The following is a 16,581-nucleotide window of genomic DNA, read 5'->3' as shown; positions in this document are numbered from 1 at the left end:
AAACCAATGGCAAGCATTGGTTTAAATCTGAACGTATGTGACATGTCATACTGGTTTTTATGAGGAATCTCTTAACTCTGTGAACTCTACCACAGGTGCCGGCTTCCTCCGGGCCCCGGGGGGGTGCTCACCCCCCCCCCCGCTCCACCCTAGGCCCCACCCCCACCCAACCCTTTCCCCCAAGCCCCCACCCCTGCCCTTCCTCTTCCCGGTCAGTTCCGTCCCCTCCCAAGTGTGCCCTGTCCCCGCTCCTCCCCCTCTCTCCCGGTGCCTCCTGGATGCTGCAGAACAGCTGATTGGTGGCGGATGGGAGGCACTGGGAGGGAGGGGGAGGAGTTGATTGACAGGGCCGCTGGTGGACGGCAGACGCTGTGGGGGAGGACGGGAGCTGGCTGCTGGTGGGTACTAAGCACCCACTAATTCTTTTCCGTGGGTGCTCGAGCCCTGGAGCATCCACAGAGTCAGTGCCTATGAACTCTACCGTTGAGGCCTATCCTGCCAATCACAAACATGCTGGGAAGGGATCACCTACACCTTGTTCTCAACCAGGGGTCTGGAGACCCCTGGGGGGCCACAAGCAGATTTCAGGGGGTCCGGCAAAATAAAGCAGAGAGCAGGGCCAGCGTTAGACTCAATGAGGCCCAGGGCAGAAAGCTGAAGTCCAGGCTGAAAGTCGAATCCTGGGCAACTTAGTCCCTGTGGTGTGGGGCCCTGGGCAACTGCCCTGCTTCCTACCCCCTAATGCAGGCCCTGCAGAAAAACAGTTGTTGTGGCGCAGGTGGGCTGTGGAATTTTTATAGCCTGGGAACCACAAAAGAGCCTTAAAACTACCTTTGCCCCGGTCTCTATTTCTTCCCTAAATGCACTTCAGTCGGAGGGCAGAACCAAGCAGCTAGCCATCACATGCTGGAATGGCCTTTTTTCCTTCGTCATTTACAATTGTTGACACTTGTGCTAGGGTGGCATTGCATGCAATGAAAGCCAACGGAAGAACTTTTGTGAGCCTAAATAAGCATTTCATTTCATTGAGCTTAACTGAACATTAACCACATTGTACTGCAATACAATGCTTTACTTGGGGTCAAGAACCCTTGCTAAACTAGCTAACTAGGTATGCACCTGACAGGGATTTTGCCTTTATCTTTATCCCATTCATTGTCTCAATGAGATCTGCTGTACTTCCTTGCCTAAAAATCCAGATAAAATATTTGAAAAAACACTGACAAGAGTTTAAAAGCCAAGAAGTTTGTGAATTAGCCTGAAGGTAGCGCGCAGGGCCTAGAAGCCAGAATTAACGATGGCCCTCGATAAAGGTTTTAACGGCACTTTTTTTCGGGATGACATAGGTAACCTCATTTGTGGTTTCACTCCTCATGACTAATGGAGGACCCCCCCAAATTCACAAGGATGTGACCTTTACGCAGCGCCAGAAGGCGCAGTCAACAGGCCAGGCGCCAGCCCCACAACATTGGCAACTTGAAACTCAAGATGTTAAGCGTTGCGTCCTCATCCTCATCATGGTTTGGCTTTGCTGCATCCTCGCGTCACAACATCGTCGCCTGGTGATGCGATGACAACCCCCGATGGCTCTTTTCTGGGGGGGGGCCCTGAAAGTGACCCGGGGGACCCCCAAACCAAAACGGAGGCAACCCCTAGGATTCTGGAAGTGGTGAATCTGGGGCCTGATGAGAGAAATTGGGGGCCCAGCCCCTCGTGTTCTCTGGGGCCCTCCCCTTGCACTGGATTTACACAGACCTCACAGGCGTTTTGGGGGGGGGGGGCTACAATTGTCCCCTGCCCACCGGCCGTGGGTGGGATCCCGGCTGGGAGAGGCGGGCTGGCACATTGCAGCCGGGGTTGAGGCGCTGGCGAAGGGACCGCCCTGGAGCTCCCCGCGCCGGGCCCAACACGTGCGGGGCTCCCGGGGGCGGGGGGCAGCCAGGGCAGGGCCCCCGCCACGGGCAGACCTGGCGCTCGGGCTCCGCACCCCGGCAGCCGCCCGCCGCTTCCTCCTGCCGGGCCTGGCGGGAGTTGTAGTGCGCAGGGCCCCGAGCCGGCCGGGCGGAGGCGGGCAGCCCGGCCCCCTGGCGGACTACAAGTCCCAGGCAGGGCGGGTGGGCGTGTGCCGGTGGCGGTGGCAGGGGCAGGCCGCGCACTCGCACACGCCGCCGGGCAGCGCCGGGGGAACGTTGCGCCTCTCGCTCGCTCGCTGCCGGAGCCGGGGACGATGCAGGCGGAGTCGGGGATCGTGGCGGACTTCGAGGTCGGCGAGGAGTTTCACGAGGAGCCCAAGACCTACTATGAGCTGAAGAGCCAGCCCCTGAAAAGCAGGTGGGTGAGGGCTGGGGGTGCTGCCAGGGCAGCGCGGTGCCCCTTCCTCTGCCCCCTGCCCCACTCCTTCTCTCTCTGCCCCCTGCCCGTGTTCATCCCTCTGCACCATTCCCCCCTCTCTGCCCCTTGCCCGTGTTCACCTCTCCCCCTGCCCCATTCCTCCTCTCTCTGCCCCCTGCCCGTGTTCATCCCTTTGGACCATTCTCCCTCTCTCTGCCCCCTGCCCGTGTTCACCTGTCTCCCTGCCCCATTCCCCCTCTCTCTGCCCCCTGCCCGTGTTCATCCCTCTGCACTATTCCCTCTCTCTCTGTTCCCTTCCCCACTCCTCTTTCTGCCCCCTGCCCGTGTTCACCTGTCTCCCTGCCCCATTCCTCTTCTCTCTGCCTCTTGCCTGTGTTCATCCCTCTTCCCCCTGGCCCATTCCCCCTTTCTCTCTCTCTCTCTCTCTCTCCCCCCCCGCCCCATTCCCCCTCTCTCTGCCCCCTGCCTGTGTTCTAGGGTGACCAGTCAGCAAATGTGAAAAATCGGGACGGGGGTGGGGGGTAATAGGAGCCTATATAAGAAAAAGACCCCAAAATCGGGACTGTCCCTATAAAATCGGGACATCTGGTCACTCTACAGTGTGTTCATCTCTCTGCCCCTTTTCCATTCCTCCTCTCAACCTGCCCTTCTGCCTCTGCCCCCTTTCCATTCCCCCTCACTCTGCCCCCTGACCCATTCCATCTCTCTGCCCCCTGACCGTGTTCACCTCTCTGCCCCCTTTCCATTCCCCCTTTATCTGCCCCCGCTCTTCTCCCTCTGCCCCCTTTCCCTCTGCCCTTTCTCTGCCCTCCTTCCTTTGTCCCCTTCTCTTCTACCTTTCCCTCTGTTCTTCTTTTATTCCTCTTCTCCTTAATCTGCCCTTCTCTCTCCCTCTTTCCTGTCTCCCATGCCTCTAGGAGAGATTCCCCCCCCCCCCCTTGGCCCAGATAGGAATGGGGAAAGGCTGCCCCTCCCCTGGCAGTGCCACTGTGGTGCTGCCTGTGCCCCGAAGCTGCAGGGCCTGTCTGCATTTGGGCGCGCTGGAGCTGGGCGCATGAATGCGTAGGCTGTCACTGACACCCAGCGTGGGACACTGTCAAAGCAGGGGAGATGTTGCAAACAGCAGCCTGCTAATTTAGGGGCGAGGCGGGTTAGTGAAGCCAGGGGGTGTCACAATCTCAGGAGGCTGTTTGTTGTGGGATGATGATGGTGGTTCGCTGGTGTTTAAACCATGTCCCTGATTGAAAAATGTTACCGAGGGAGTAATCGGGCTGCCATGTGTCTGCTGTTTGTATTCTGTGCTGCTGAATCAGCCCATTTGTAAACGTTAAACAAAATATATTGAAAGGAAACATCCTATGCTCTTGGGACCATAAAAGCAGCTATTTAGTTCGTGTTTCCTGTAATAATAGCAGTTTTGTTTGGCGTGTGTTTGGGGGAGGAGGGAGGGCCCAAGTTCTGGTGTGGTATTATGTTTGTAAAGGGTATTGTTGGGCATTATCCAGCCTTGGCCAAAGGATATCACTGTCATTCTTGGAGAGGCCCAGACTGTCACTAAAGCTTGACTGTACATAAAGGGTATAGAAGACAGAAAGTGAGAGCGAAATCTGCACGTTATCGCTCAGGGCTTGCAGTGCTCTAAACAAGTGAATACGTTGGATCGTTTGAGTGTTCCGATGAGATCACCTACATAACATTGCATTAGTTTGTGGAAGAGTGAGGGGAAAACTCCGTCAGGTAAAATAAATGATCACGTACAGCACTGAGGGAGAATCGCTGTTTGTGCTGTTTCAGAACCTGCAACATCTATTTCTATGCCATGCTAGCTTGATAAATGCTAGCTAGTCAGAACAATACACTGTTTCACACTTTTACACTGAAAACAGGTACAGAACAGAATTTGGGATCTAGTCGATGCTAAATTAAAACAGGTGTTGCAAGGCTTGTGGTTTTTTTGTTTTGGAGCAAGCCCTTGCTACTTGAAATTAACGAATGACATATCTGTTCACAAGTTTTAATTCAAGTTCTTGCAATGGTGTTTACCACAGTTATCTGCTATATTGTCATCTCGATCTGTTGTGTTATTTAGACAGAGGCTCCCGCTTGTTCAGCGTATTTCTACTCCTCTTACGCTGTATAGGGGCATTTGTTCCTTCTAGGGAAGTGCTGGAAAAAGAAAACAAATGCATCTAGCACTTCAAGTCATCTGTGCCTTGTGGGCCCTGCATGTTTTACTCTGTCAGCAATGTCTTTTTTTTTTTTTTTTCCTTCTCTGGACTGTCTTCCAAGGTGCTTTGTCAACAACAAACCTTCCATCCTCATCACAATGCTCTCTGAAGCACAGATGGCAAAAACATTCTATCTAATTTATAGACAAGCTTGTTGATAGCATATCTTTGTTTTAGTTATTTTCAGTTTTTAAGTACGATCCCTATGCCACTGTCTTTGGGCTCATGTATGGAGTTAAAATAGTGCATGGTGCATACAGCAAATATTAAATAGTCACCCCATCTTTAGTAAGTCTATAAATAAGTTCCCCAGCCCTCATCAAAAGTCTTAAGTATATAGATAGATATTGTACTGTGCCCTGCAGGCTTAAGAAAAATTGAAGCTCTTTTGAGCCAGTGAAGGCCCTGTAAAACCCCCTGGCACTAACACCCAGGCTTTCAAATCTGGGGTTGCTTGGGGCTTGTCTTCATTGCAGTTAACTTGAGTTATAACTCAAGTGTTGCCCTGTCCACATGCAAAACCGCTTAGCTCAGTGTGGTGATGCTTTTAACTCAAGTTGGCTAGCCCGTCAAGAAGTACAGATTTAAATTTTTTATTAAAGTTAATGTTTAAAATTAAATATACACAAGTGAAGAGGGAAGGTACTGTACATCTGGGGTCCGGCTTGAGTTCTGAGGGATTACAGGTATCTGTTAGAAGGATGAAGAGATACATGCATATCACATAACCAGCATAGACCCAATTGGGGTGTGGGAGTTTTTAGAGCGTCAGTGGATAAGTGGGCTCGGGTACGCCTCCCATGGAATGTATTAAAAGTCCAAGTCAGTATCGGTGTAGCTGGTGTTAGCCTAACACCCTCAGCTGCTAACTCGGCCACTGCGTGCAGCTTGTGTTATTTTGCAGCATGGCTGCTTTCGCAGAGCTAAGCTAACTTGTGAAGAGTTAGGGTGACCAGATGTCCCGATTTGATAGGGACAGTTCTGATTTTTGGGGTCTTTTTCTTACATAGGCTCCTATTACCCCTCACCCCCGTCCCAATTTTTCACACTTGTTGTCTGGTCACTGTACGAAGAGTTCACTGTGCAGTAAAGTCATACCTGTAGTGTGAGCACTATAAACCGACTGCAGTGGTGGTGCATGGGGAGAGAAGTGTTTCTCGTGTAGCTAGGACCCAAACAATATAGGGCTTCAAAGTTCAATATCCACACCTTAAATTGCACCTGGAAGCCAGTGCAACCTACAGGGTACTGGTGTTTCTTATGATTAGGGCTCCGTGTCTGTCATGGATGTCGCAGAAATCATGGCTTCTGCAGTGGCTGGTGTGGCTGACCCCAGGGTTTCCTGAGCAGCGGCCGACGCAGCTGGCCCCTGGGACCACCTGAGCACTGGTCCCGGGCTGGCGGGAGCAGTGGCAGGTGGGTGGCCCCTGGGGTGGCCGGTGCCGCTGGCTGGCCTCAGTGGCCCCCCCAGGGCAGTGCCCCCCTTCCCCCAGAGCAGCACCCTCCTTGGCCCCCAGCTACAATTTAATCATAGTTATTTTCAGTAAAAGTCATGGACCGTGAATTTTTGTGTATTACCCATGACCTGTCCATGACTTTTACTGAAAATACCCATGATTAAATCATAGCCTTACTTATGATCCGTCTCCTTGAGCAATCATGTGGCCAGTAATCCAGTCTGTTAGGCTATCAGAGCAAGGAGCTTCTAAATCAAGCTCCTAAATCAAGACAAATGGTTACCACCACCCCGTTTTGCTCCCCTCAGGCACAGATAAAAAAAGTGTTTTAGGCCTCTGGGATCTAGATGCACCCTATATTGTGAACCTCTGTGAGGGTTAAGTTGACAAACCCACGCAGGAATGATGACCATATACTCAGTGGCTTCCTGAAACCAACCAGGATTATTTCCAATGTACCTAGATTGAGCCTCAGACAGTTTGCTGTCACATAAGCACAGGTTCTTACCTCATCTGAGCCGCGCACCTGGAATGCAAACACTGGGCCCTGTCCGTGTCCAAAGAAACCGAGATCGAGTCATTAAATCATAATGGTGGTTCTGCAGTCCGGACCACATCGCCGTGTTCCCCAGCAGCCTCACGGACATATTGAGCAGCAAGGGTGACAGAATAGAAACTTGCAGTGTCTCTCACCTCCCCCACCCCCCACCCCATCCCTCCAACAAGAGAGAGCCCTCAGATGGAATAATAATTACCTAAACTGCAGTGACAGGGGAAGAGTGGACATTGTTGACATTGACACAGCTAGCCCAGCTTATACACACCACTGTATCACCAGTGTGTAGCCCTGGACGCCTGCAGTATGCAGGGAGCCCAGTCTCTGGTGAACTTCAAGTCCAGCCCAGCTAGGGTCCACAGCCAGGTTAATAAAACCTGGAGGATGATAGCAACAAAGGATGCTGCTAGAACCAGTGAACTGACCTGTTTCCATTAATAGGGGAACCAATGAGATAGCCAATGAGACCCTCTGCTGTTTCTCTGCTCTGCCCATGCCTGAAGCCTGACTGGTGGTTATCAAGGACAGCTGAGAACATCAAGAGTCCGATTCTCTTTTCTTGGTCATATTAGTGTAAATAAGGAGTAACTGCCCTGAAGTTCATGGAGTTACATTCTCTTCTCAACAACCTTACCCCAAAAGACATTTAAGGAATCGAGTGATAATGAGATGATGATGAACATCAGCGGATGGTTTGTTGAACAAGGGCCTATATGGCCACTTGGTTGAGCAGTGCGGGCACACTGCCTTTCCTTGCTAATCTCCACTAACAGGACTCAGTTTCTTCTGTTTGTTTGTTTGTTTTGTTTTTTACTAGCTCTGAGGGGCACAGAACACTTTCAACTTGTGAGCAATCTGAAGTTGCACACCTTCAGCCTCAGTCAGGGGTACATGGCATTTCTGCCCTCCAGCTCCAGACATAAATGGAATAATAATACAGTGCTTTTCATCAGTAGATTTCAAAGCTCCTTCCAAAGGAGATTATCATTATCCCCATCTTGCAGATGGGGAAAGCAAGGCACAGAGGGGGGTGTCATTTGCTCACCCTCACCCAGCAGGCCAGGAGCAGAGCCCAGGTCTCTGGAGTCCCAGTCTGGTGCTCTGTCCACTACGCAATACTGCCTGTCTTTATTCACATGGACAAAATCAATCCTGCCCAAAGATAGGGAAATCCTTGACTGAACCAACCAGTAGGCCTCTCATTTCTGCCTAAAGGGGAATTACTTTTTCTCTGTAGTCTCATTGGAATGATGAGGCAGAACCCCATTATCGACCCTCACCTCACATGGGAAATCCACCCAGCATGATATATTTAAAAAAAATCCAACTGCCCCTGCCCCAAAAGACTCACCCATAACTTCATTGCCCAATTTAACCCAGCACTTGCAGTATTGATCTCCCTCCTTCAAATTCTATTATACTGCATCTTCCACCCAATTCACCTGTCTCCCATTTTCTTCTTCTTTTCTTTTATGCACACTCCTGTTTGATAATTCAAGGTTTCAATCCAAAGCTGCAGGGGATCCTCTAATAAAATCTCTTTGCTCTAAATGCTGTACTAGGCCATGCCACAGTAGAATGCTAGAGGCCAATGAAAAATGTAAGTCCAGCAAAAAAGTCCAGTAACAAGGACTGAAAATACTATGCTGGGCTAAGATACAGTGATTCCAACCTAAAGTCCTAAGGGACCTATGAGAATTTAGCCTTTCAGACTGGGAAGTGCTAGACATGTTTAAGGGTTCTCTGGAATTGGTTGTGGTTGAGCTTAAGCCTTTGGAAACTAAACAGTTCTTACACGCACCGTAGTTTCTGCATAGTCATTTTTAGGTGTGAGAGAGAACTGGGATATGTGAATAAATCAATATGACAAGGATTTTTAATACCTTTATTTTATTTATTACTAGACTGCAGAATGTAAGATGAAATCTTGCCCTCCCTAGCACATATGCAAACCCTTTCAGTGAGCATTACACATGCAATACTGAAGGCGGATTTGACCCTTTGCTGTCACTGGGAGGCTCTGCATTTAAATTGGCTCACTTTGTGTGATGGTCTAAGCTTATTGTTAATACAGATGTGCTAAGAATAGCGAAAACTGGTTGGGTTGGTTCATTTGCTTCTCCTTTTTCCTCCCAGTAATATAAACCCATTTGGGTTATATGCTTGATATAGTGAAGGCCTGCAAATTGTCAATTATTGTAGCTGACCATTTCAATTTTACAAAAAATGCATTCACCAAGAATTACAAGCTAATTTTTTTTACTATTTATGCTACTGCACTGCTGATCTTTTTCAGCTTAAATTTAATTTCACTAATGTAAATCAGTACCTCCGATCTAGCCAGCATGCAGGTCTTCACTTATTTTATGCCATCTTGTGCTGCTCTCAGAGTTGGAGATTGACTGACTGGTTAAATTAATTTTCCTTCTCTTAGAATACTATATATTAGCAAGGGTAATATCTAATGGGGGGGGGGGGGCGGGAGGGAACAAACCCTCGGTGCACATATTTTTGCAGAGAATCCTAACTCTGAAACTGAACTGGACTGTTCTAAAGTTCTTTACTATGCATATGATCAATCTAATTTTGTAAATTAATTTTGCAATGTGATTTAGATTTTAAACTCGATTATGTTAGGATTTTCAATATTGTGTTTGTTCTTTTTTCAGATTACTGCTATTTATGGATCTTATTCAAGGGTTTTATATTCTCGTTGAGTTCTGCAGTGCAGTTTGTTCAGACTGTTTATATCTGTTCCAGTTGTGCAAGAAGTGGAAAATATCCTTTATTTAGAACAGGTCACATGTGCTTACATCAAGGAACAGAGTCTCAATGTTTTAAAAAAATGTATCTTAGAGGAACAAATTTAAAACAGTTTCTGAAAGGTTTTTCCTTCTCTAGAAGATCAACATTAGCATATTTTTAAGTAACAACAAGAAAGTATAGCAACGGAGTGTAAGTAAAGGAAAACATGCAGGGTGAAATTTTCAAAAGCACTCAGCATTGGAGTGTGGTCTCATTGATTTCAGTGGGAGCAGAGTTAGGCCAGTGCAGTGTATCTTTGAAGACTCCACCCCCCCTTTAACATTTTTGTGAGTGAATAAATTACCTGATGTTTATTCAACACCTCAAATTCACATTACTACAGAGAGAAACCTAGCCACAGATGATTACAGTACCTGAAATGTCACTTTATTATTATTATTATTTATTTTTTTTGGAAACACAACAGAAATAAATGTACCCTAATAATAATATAGTACCTAGCTTTATATAGTGCTTTTCATCAGTAGATCTCAAAATGATTTACAAAGGTGAGTGATTGTAATGGGCATGGCTCTTATATGAAAATGTAGGGAAAGCTAAACCATCCAAAATATTTCCTCTACAGGGAGCTGGTGGTGACGCTTCTATTTAGGTAACATTTTCCATTGTAAAAGATTCTTGTGCTCTTCTCTCTGCGAAGCTCTCACACCTCCATTGTTTGCTGCAGCCCTTTGATAATTGGCATGGGGGACAACCTTGGGATACAAAAGTGCCTTTTCTTTGTCCCATGAAATTCAGTTACTGCGAAGTAACTCTTAAAGATCACCATTTCATTTCTCTCGCTTGCATTTCTCAGGCAGCCTGCCAGATTAATGACAAAACATTCTCCGACCAGGCTGACACCCCTGCCACACCTGGGAGCTGCCAGAGGAGCTAGTGGGGAAGAGAAACAGGCCGGGTGTATGTATCATGTAAGAAATAGTCTTTAATTAATGCTTACATACTGTTTTTTCCCACAGATCCTTGCATCACTTAGTGTCCAAGATCAATGCACAAGTGGGCAGAATTAAGGTAGCGGAGACAGCTGTAAACCTGACATTTCCTAATTTTGAGTGCCTGACTATGCAACCTAAATAACATAGGTTACTAACCACTTGTACAGAATCTAAGTTTTCATTTAAAAAACAAACGAACATTCCCCTTTGGGTTGTGAACATAACCTTCTAAATGTGACTGAACATAAACTCACACACTGTGCAGTATGCAGACGGACAACTCTAGTGCTGCTGCGTTGTTTAGAGCTTCCTCAGCAGCCTTAGAGGTACATTGACAAAACCATGGGCAGAAGCCTGTTGGGTGCTGTGAAATTGGCAAAAATCTAGTCGATTTCATGTTGTTGCTCCTTGATTGGAATCCAAATAGAGGCTGGGAAGGGGAAGAGTAATAGAGACTTTCAGGTATGTTATTTGACTTATAAATGTCACTTCTTATCATACACTCCTGTAATTAAAACTTTAATAGGAAAAGTTAGAGATTTGTAGAGCACTGTTCAAAATATACTTGCTCTCTGGATATGAATAATATAGAGAGAAACCTATAGGTTTTGAATAGGACAGTTTGAATATACATTTTTTGGGAAAATGTTACATTTGCCCCTGCATTTCAAAGCAAACCCCCCTTCACATTTAAAACAAACAAACAAAAAACGAGCCAGTAACTTTCAGGGTTTTTTTTTTTTTTTTTTAATTCCAAAACGCTGACTTTGCATGTTGACTCAGGACAATCTTTAATTACCAGTTTGACATTTCAGTGCTAGAAGGAAAATTAGGGAGCTGCAGACAAGTTCTATCAACACTTTGTCCATAGGTGGTGGTTTTCCTATTTTAGATTCTCAGATATTTTAACGTGCAATGTAATGGCCTGATTCTATTCTCTTTGTTTACTAAAACTCATGCTGACTGAAGTAGTTTTGCCCGAATAAGGCTGCATGATTGGGTGCTGTAACAGAGTTAATTTTACATGGAAACCTGTCACCTTGCATTATATTATTATTATACTTGATTAATGACTTTTCTTACTGGTCCATGCAGTAAAACCGGAACAGTTACAGGGTAATGAATAGCATGCATACTGTTACGGCTTCCATTTTATATTTGCAGTATAGGAGCAATGCAGGTAAACTGAAAACATTTTGTTCTGCATTAATATGTATTCGTAGCATACTATTGCTTGGTTTGCATATATCCAGAGAAGGTCATTATTGATACAAGCATTTGGTTTGAAATATGTAGACTCCCTGGAACCAAAGACAAAAATCCTGGCAGGGTCAGCTCACCCTGTCATCCTTTTGAGGAGATAAAATGAGTTCTATGCAGTTTATTGTGTTAGGCGTCTTTCAGACAACTCCCTAAAGTCCAACAACCTGTTTGCTCTGTGAAGGCATTAAAGATTCCAAGGTGTCTTTGGAAGAGTAGGGCTTTGTTCATGTGTCCATGGCCAGAATTTCATCTTTTGACCCACCCCAGCGTTGTGACGTGATCTCCACCCAGAAATGTCTGCATTCAGTGGTGAAGTGATTTCTTTTACGTGTATGGACCCCAACTCTGCAAAGGGGTCCCAGCAACAACCTACTGGTGTCTCTGGGACTGCATGAGAGAGTCAGATTCTGAGTTTATAAATCACTCTTGTTTGCAGAACACTTTAGGATCTTTCAGGATGAAAGGCACTATATCTTCTAAGGAGATATATGTATCATCAATATGAACTTTGTTCCTTTCACTGTAATTGTACTGCTAGGTGTAGGAACGAATAGAACATTCTCATGTGTATCTCTAGATGCCTCAGGAGTTCAACTGCCCTTTAATATTATCACTAACTGTCTTTACTAGCTTAAGTGTTACCTCTAGTTCATATTTTATTGAACAAATGACACCTGTACTGTAACTTGTTCTATCATATTTGCATCTTTCTAACCATCTTTCTGCCAAAGATTCAACCCAAAGTCCAGTAACTTGTATTTGTTTTCATTGATTATACAGAAACCCTCTCTAAGATTTCCCCCCCGTCCCCCCCCTCCCCCCCACATCTCTAGCAGCCACTCTATAGATTGAGCTGGCAGGATGAGGGAGAGAAATGTGTTGCTTCCATATAGAATTACTTCTTCAAGCATGAACCAACAGAAATTTGTGAGGTGATAATTGTTACATTTAATGCCGTGTAAAGGAGAATAGAAGTTTATCATAGGAGTTCACGTTAGTATTTTAATACTGCAATTAACGGCCTTTAACAGTAAGATTTTTTTTTTTTTTAAACTCAATTCCTATGAAGATTTTGCTTGTACAGTATAACTAGACAATAGAGGACAAAGAGGAGTTCATGTAAGTGCATTCTGTAATACATTATGCTGGGAAAATAACACTGAGAAAAAACAAACAACTCTTTCAGGGGGAAAAAAAGAGTATCAAAGACAGTGTGGTACTATAAGATACAATTTAAAGGGTTGAGCCTACAAAACATATTCCACATAAATAGTCCCTGCTCACACGAGCAGTCGCATTCAAGTCAATGAGGCTGCTCCCTGAGTAGGGATTGCAGGATCATGTCCCGGTTTTGTAAAGCCTATCATAAATATCCATGGGCCAGGTTTACCAGTATGCTCTGGTGACACAAAGCAGCCGCAAATCTGGCTTAACCAGCTATTTAGGTTGTCTTTATGGCTACTTTGCACAGCTCTGATAATGCACATCAGCCAGAGCATGCTGGGGAATTTGGCCCTCTATCACCAATCACTCCACAGAATTAGACTAAATTACAGGGTTAATAAGTAGAACTGGAAGAGAGAAATGGAGATGTATGGGTCAGGAAGAAGGATCGTATTGGGCCAAGTGTTCAAAGGCACCTGTAGCAAGTTTTAATTGGTATGTATGCAAAGGTGCATGTACATTTTTTTTGTTTGTTTTTGGCACACACTCGCTTTCACACACAAATGATAGTTTATACACACACAAACCCTATTTGTGCAGATTTAGAGAAAGGGGCTTTCTATGTGCAAATGCAGCATTTTTGTGTGCAGGTAAACCTTGCTGACAAAACGCTGTCAGGCTTCTGTTTGGCTTGATGTCATTCAAGGACAGGTCTGTTTTAGGCTTTGCTCCCTAGGTGCCATTCATAACTCTAGGGATTAGTCAAAAATTCCTGTTTGTTCAGGTGTCAGTGGATCAAAGCTCGCCGATGAGACTTGGGATGCTGAGGCAACTTTTACCTGGTAGCCTATAACCATACACATTGCTGCACAAATAGTTGAAATCTAGTGAAGTACAATAGGGACAGTGGGGAGTTTTGGATCTGTGAGAGGGTAAGCAGAAATGGGAGCCACTCAAGTGGAGGAATGCAGCTGGAATAAAGAAATCGGACCCATTGGAGTGTTCTGGATTAAGGAGGCAATAGAGTAGGAAATGAATTATTATTTACTGTTTGATATTGTAGTAGCACCTAAAGGGCTTACCCAAGACCTGGGACCTTGTTGTGCTCGCTATTGTAAACTCCTATAGGAATGGGAACTGTTGATTCCCTCTTGGGGAGGGCGGGGAAGCACACAGTGGGAGTTGGGGTGGAACCAAAGTAAACAGGGAGTTGTTTCAGGGCAGGACGACTGAGGTAGGAGCTGGGACCATTCAGGTTCATGGGGTCAGGAGGATAGGAAAAGGGGGGCATAGGAATTGCTGGTGTTTCCAGCTAGGGAGGGAAAGCAATAGTGCTAGTGGGGAGATTGGGGTGTTGTAAATGGGAAGGCAATGGCTGAAGCAGCAGAGCCTGGCTAAACCTGTCTCCTGTATCTTTTTTATGTATTTTATTGTCTTGACTTTCCTTTCAAGATTTTTTTTTTTTTTTTTAAGTGAGGGAGGAGCATTTTTACAAGGAAAATTTCCAAAGCAAATAGCCTTGAAGCGTAGTTTAATGCAATATACAGTAGAAATTCAGAACAGAAAACAATACCACCCCCACTCTTTTGTTGTTTGAAAAGTTCAGCCTGCCCTAATCATACAGAGATATAACCTGTGAGAGAAGCAGGATGATGCTGAAATGTGGAATTCCAGAAAGAGGAAGCTGGATTGTACAGAAGAACAAAAAAAGCTTTCTTTTTGGGCTGCCCATGTGCAGCCTTCAACTCACAGGAGATCAGTGGGAACACAGTAGCCCAGTAATGTGATTCCCTGGAGATGTCACAATTATTTTATTTGGATTTCTGCTCACTCTAGAGGGCATACTTGCATTCTTTATTCATTCAGACTAGGGGATTTGCCTTTCCCAAAACCTCAGCCATACTAGGGGCATGCCCCTGCTGTCAGTTTATCTGATGAAGACATTGGCATTGTTAGGAACAGTTGCTGGGTGTTTTTTTTGCTTGTAAAGTGGAGGCTGCTGTTTGATTTTTATTGCAGCTCTGAAAAAGACAAGGTATTCATCCACTAAGCTGCTGCTTCTGTTTGTTAAACTTGTGCACAGTGGCTTTGGAATTCAGGCTAACCAGTGTGGTGTGTAACTGTTCATTTTGTTCCCTCATCTTCCCACCTGCCCAACACCTAGACTGTAAGCAAGGAGAGTCGTCTTTGTTGTTTTATCTGTACAGCTCATAGCACAAAGAGGCCCTGATCCTAGGTGCTACCAGAATGCATGTAAATAATACCAAGAAAAATTATTGTAATTGTCACCGAGACCTCGTATGCACAAGAAGAGTTTTTTTTAAGAATGAAGCAGTGCTTCCATCTCTGAATTAACTGGTGAGTCAAAAGGATATTACTTCACAATAAGAGCCCTTTTTGCAGTACAGTTTTTCCCCAGTTCAGATTGGCTGGGACCTTGGGGTTTTTTCACCTTTCTCTATAGCATGGAGTGCTGGTCACTTGCCAGAATTATCTGGGTATATCGCACGTAATCTATTGCCTTGGGCGTTGATGTACCTTGTCCCTCCTGTTCTCTGCCTGTGGCACGTAATAGTTTAGTCTCCAGTGAGCTATAATATTTTGGTTGTTGGGTTTAGTATGCTGGGTTGTTGGTTGTGGGGTGGGTTGGCAGTGGTCAGACTAGATGATCTGTTGGTCCCTTCTGATCTTAAACTCTGTGACTGTCTGTTACAAAAAGACAATTGTCCAAAACTTTGAGGACACCATCTAGGAGACGCTGTGAATTCTGGGTTCCCTCTTGAAATAAGAATTCAAATATTTGAGTGTCAAGTTTGCACAAGAATATGAGAGCCAAGATGCCTGAATTGCTACAGAGGGGGAAGGGAAGGTAAGTTGCTTTAGAGGAGGTGTGGTTTGACACACCAAATATTGGTCAATCAAAGGGTCTCTCCAGCATAGTGCACATAAATTCAGGAAGCCATCAAGAGAGGCAAGAAGATCTAGAAGCTGGTGAAGGGTGTGAATCTGCTCTTTGAGAGGACTTCATTTTAAGTGATGTGGAATGCCAGAGAGTTTGATAGAATCAGAGAGGCCGAGAATGCCCATATGTGAGTGGATTATTTCTACTGAGTTGCAGCCATTACATTACAAAGATGGGATTGAAGCACAAGAGGGTCTTAAAATAAGATTTCTGTAATTTACACAAGTTCATGCTTGACATGTGGGTGTAAAGAGCACTGTTTGCTATAGAACATCACGTTGAAATTTGTATACTGATTTGTTTGATTCTGGTTGTTGAACAAGTTACAATTTCAATTCAATTGTAAAGCTATTCTGCCAGTGATAAGCTGGTGTCTGGATAGTGTGGTGGAACCTAGATAGTGTGGCAGTGAATGCATTAGCATTGTATATAGAGCCTGATCTGTAGCTCATTGCAGTGGATGAAAGGGCTCCCATTGACTTCAGTGGGCTTTGGGTCATGGCTGTAGAGAGGCAGTTTATTTTACATTAGAAGCTATATTGTCAGAGCCCTTCATTCTGAATGACTAAAGATACATAGTGTATACTGCTGGCACAGAGCAATGACCTTCCATTTTTCATGTACATCAAACAATATGGAGGTGCATGAAACAAATCTACCTGTTGCAAAGATCCTGGGTGTGCTGAAGTAAGCCTGGTAAGGATGCTATTGTAGCAAGCTTTTGTATTAATAAGCTATAACAATCTAAAATTTGGATTCTGTTCACTAATCATAACGGATGCAAGTCACTCCACTGCAGAAGGCCAACATAATATTGGCCCCATGCACCACTTAAGTC

At 45.4% G+C, this 16,581-nt stretch overlaps 1 protein-coding gene across 2 annotated transcripts in view; it reads left to right on the top strand.

The window, feature by feature from the left end:
• The first annotated feature begins 2,178 nt into the window (after positions 1-2,178).
• Positions 2,179-16,581, top strand: part of MITF (melanocyte inducing transcription factor) — a 156,259-nt gene continuing 141,856 nt past the window's right edge. For both annotated transcript variants that reach the window (XM_065408531.1, XM_065408530.1), the window contains exon 1: positions 2,179-2,331. In XM_065408531.1, the coding sequence (XP_065264603.1) occupies positions 2,228-2,331 (104 nt within the window). In that variant the 5' untranslated portion in view covers positions 2,179-2,227. The remainder of the gene's footprint in view (positions 2,332-16,581) is intronic.

Source organism: Emys orbicularis, chromosome 7, assembly GCF_028017835.1.
Source record: "Emys orbicularis isolate rEmyOrb1 chromosome 7, rEmyOrb1.hap1, whole genome shotgun sequence".
Classification (NCBI taxonomy): domain Eukaryota; kingdom Metazoa; phylum Chordata; order Testudines; family Emydidae; genus Emys; species Emys orbicularis.
The sequence above is the reverse complement of the archived record's forward strand: the minus strand, read 5'-3'. Positions and strand labels throughout refer to the sequence as shown.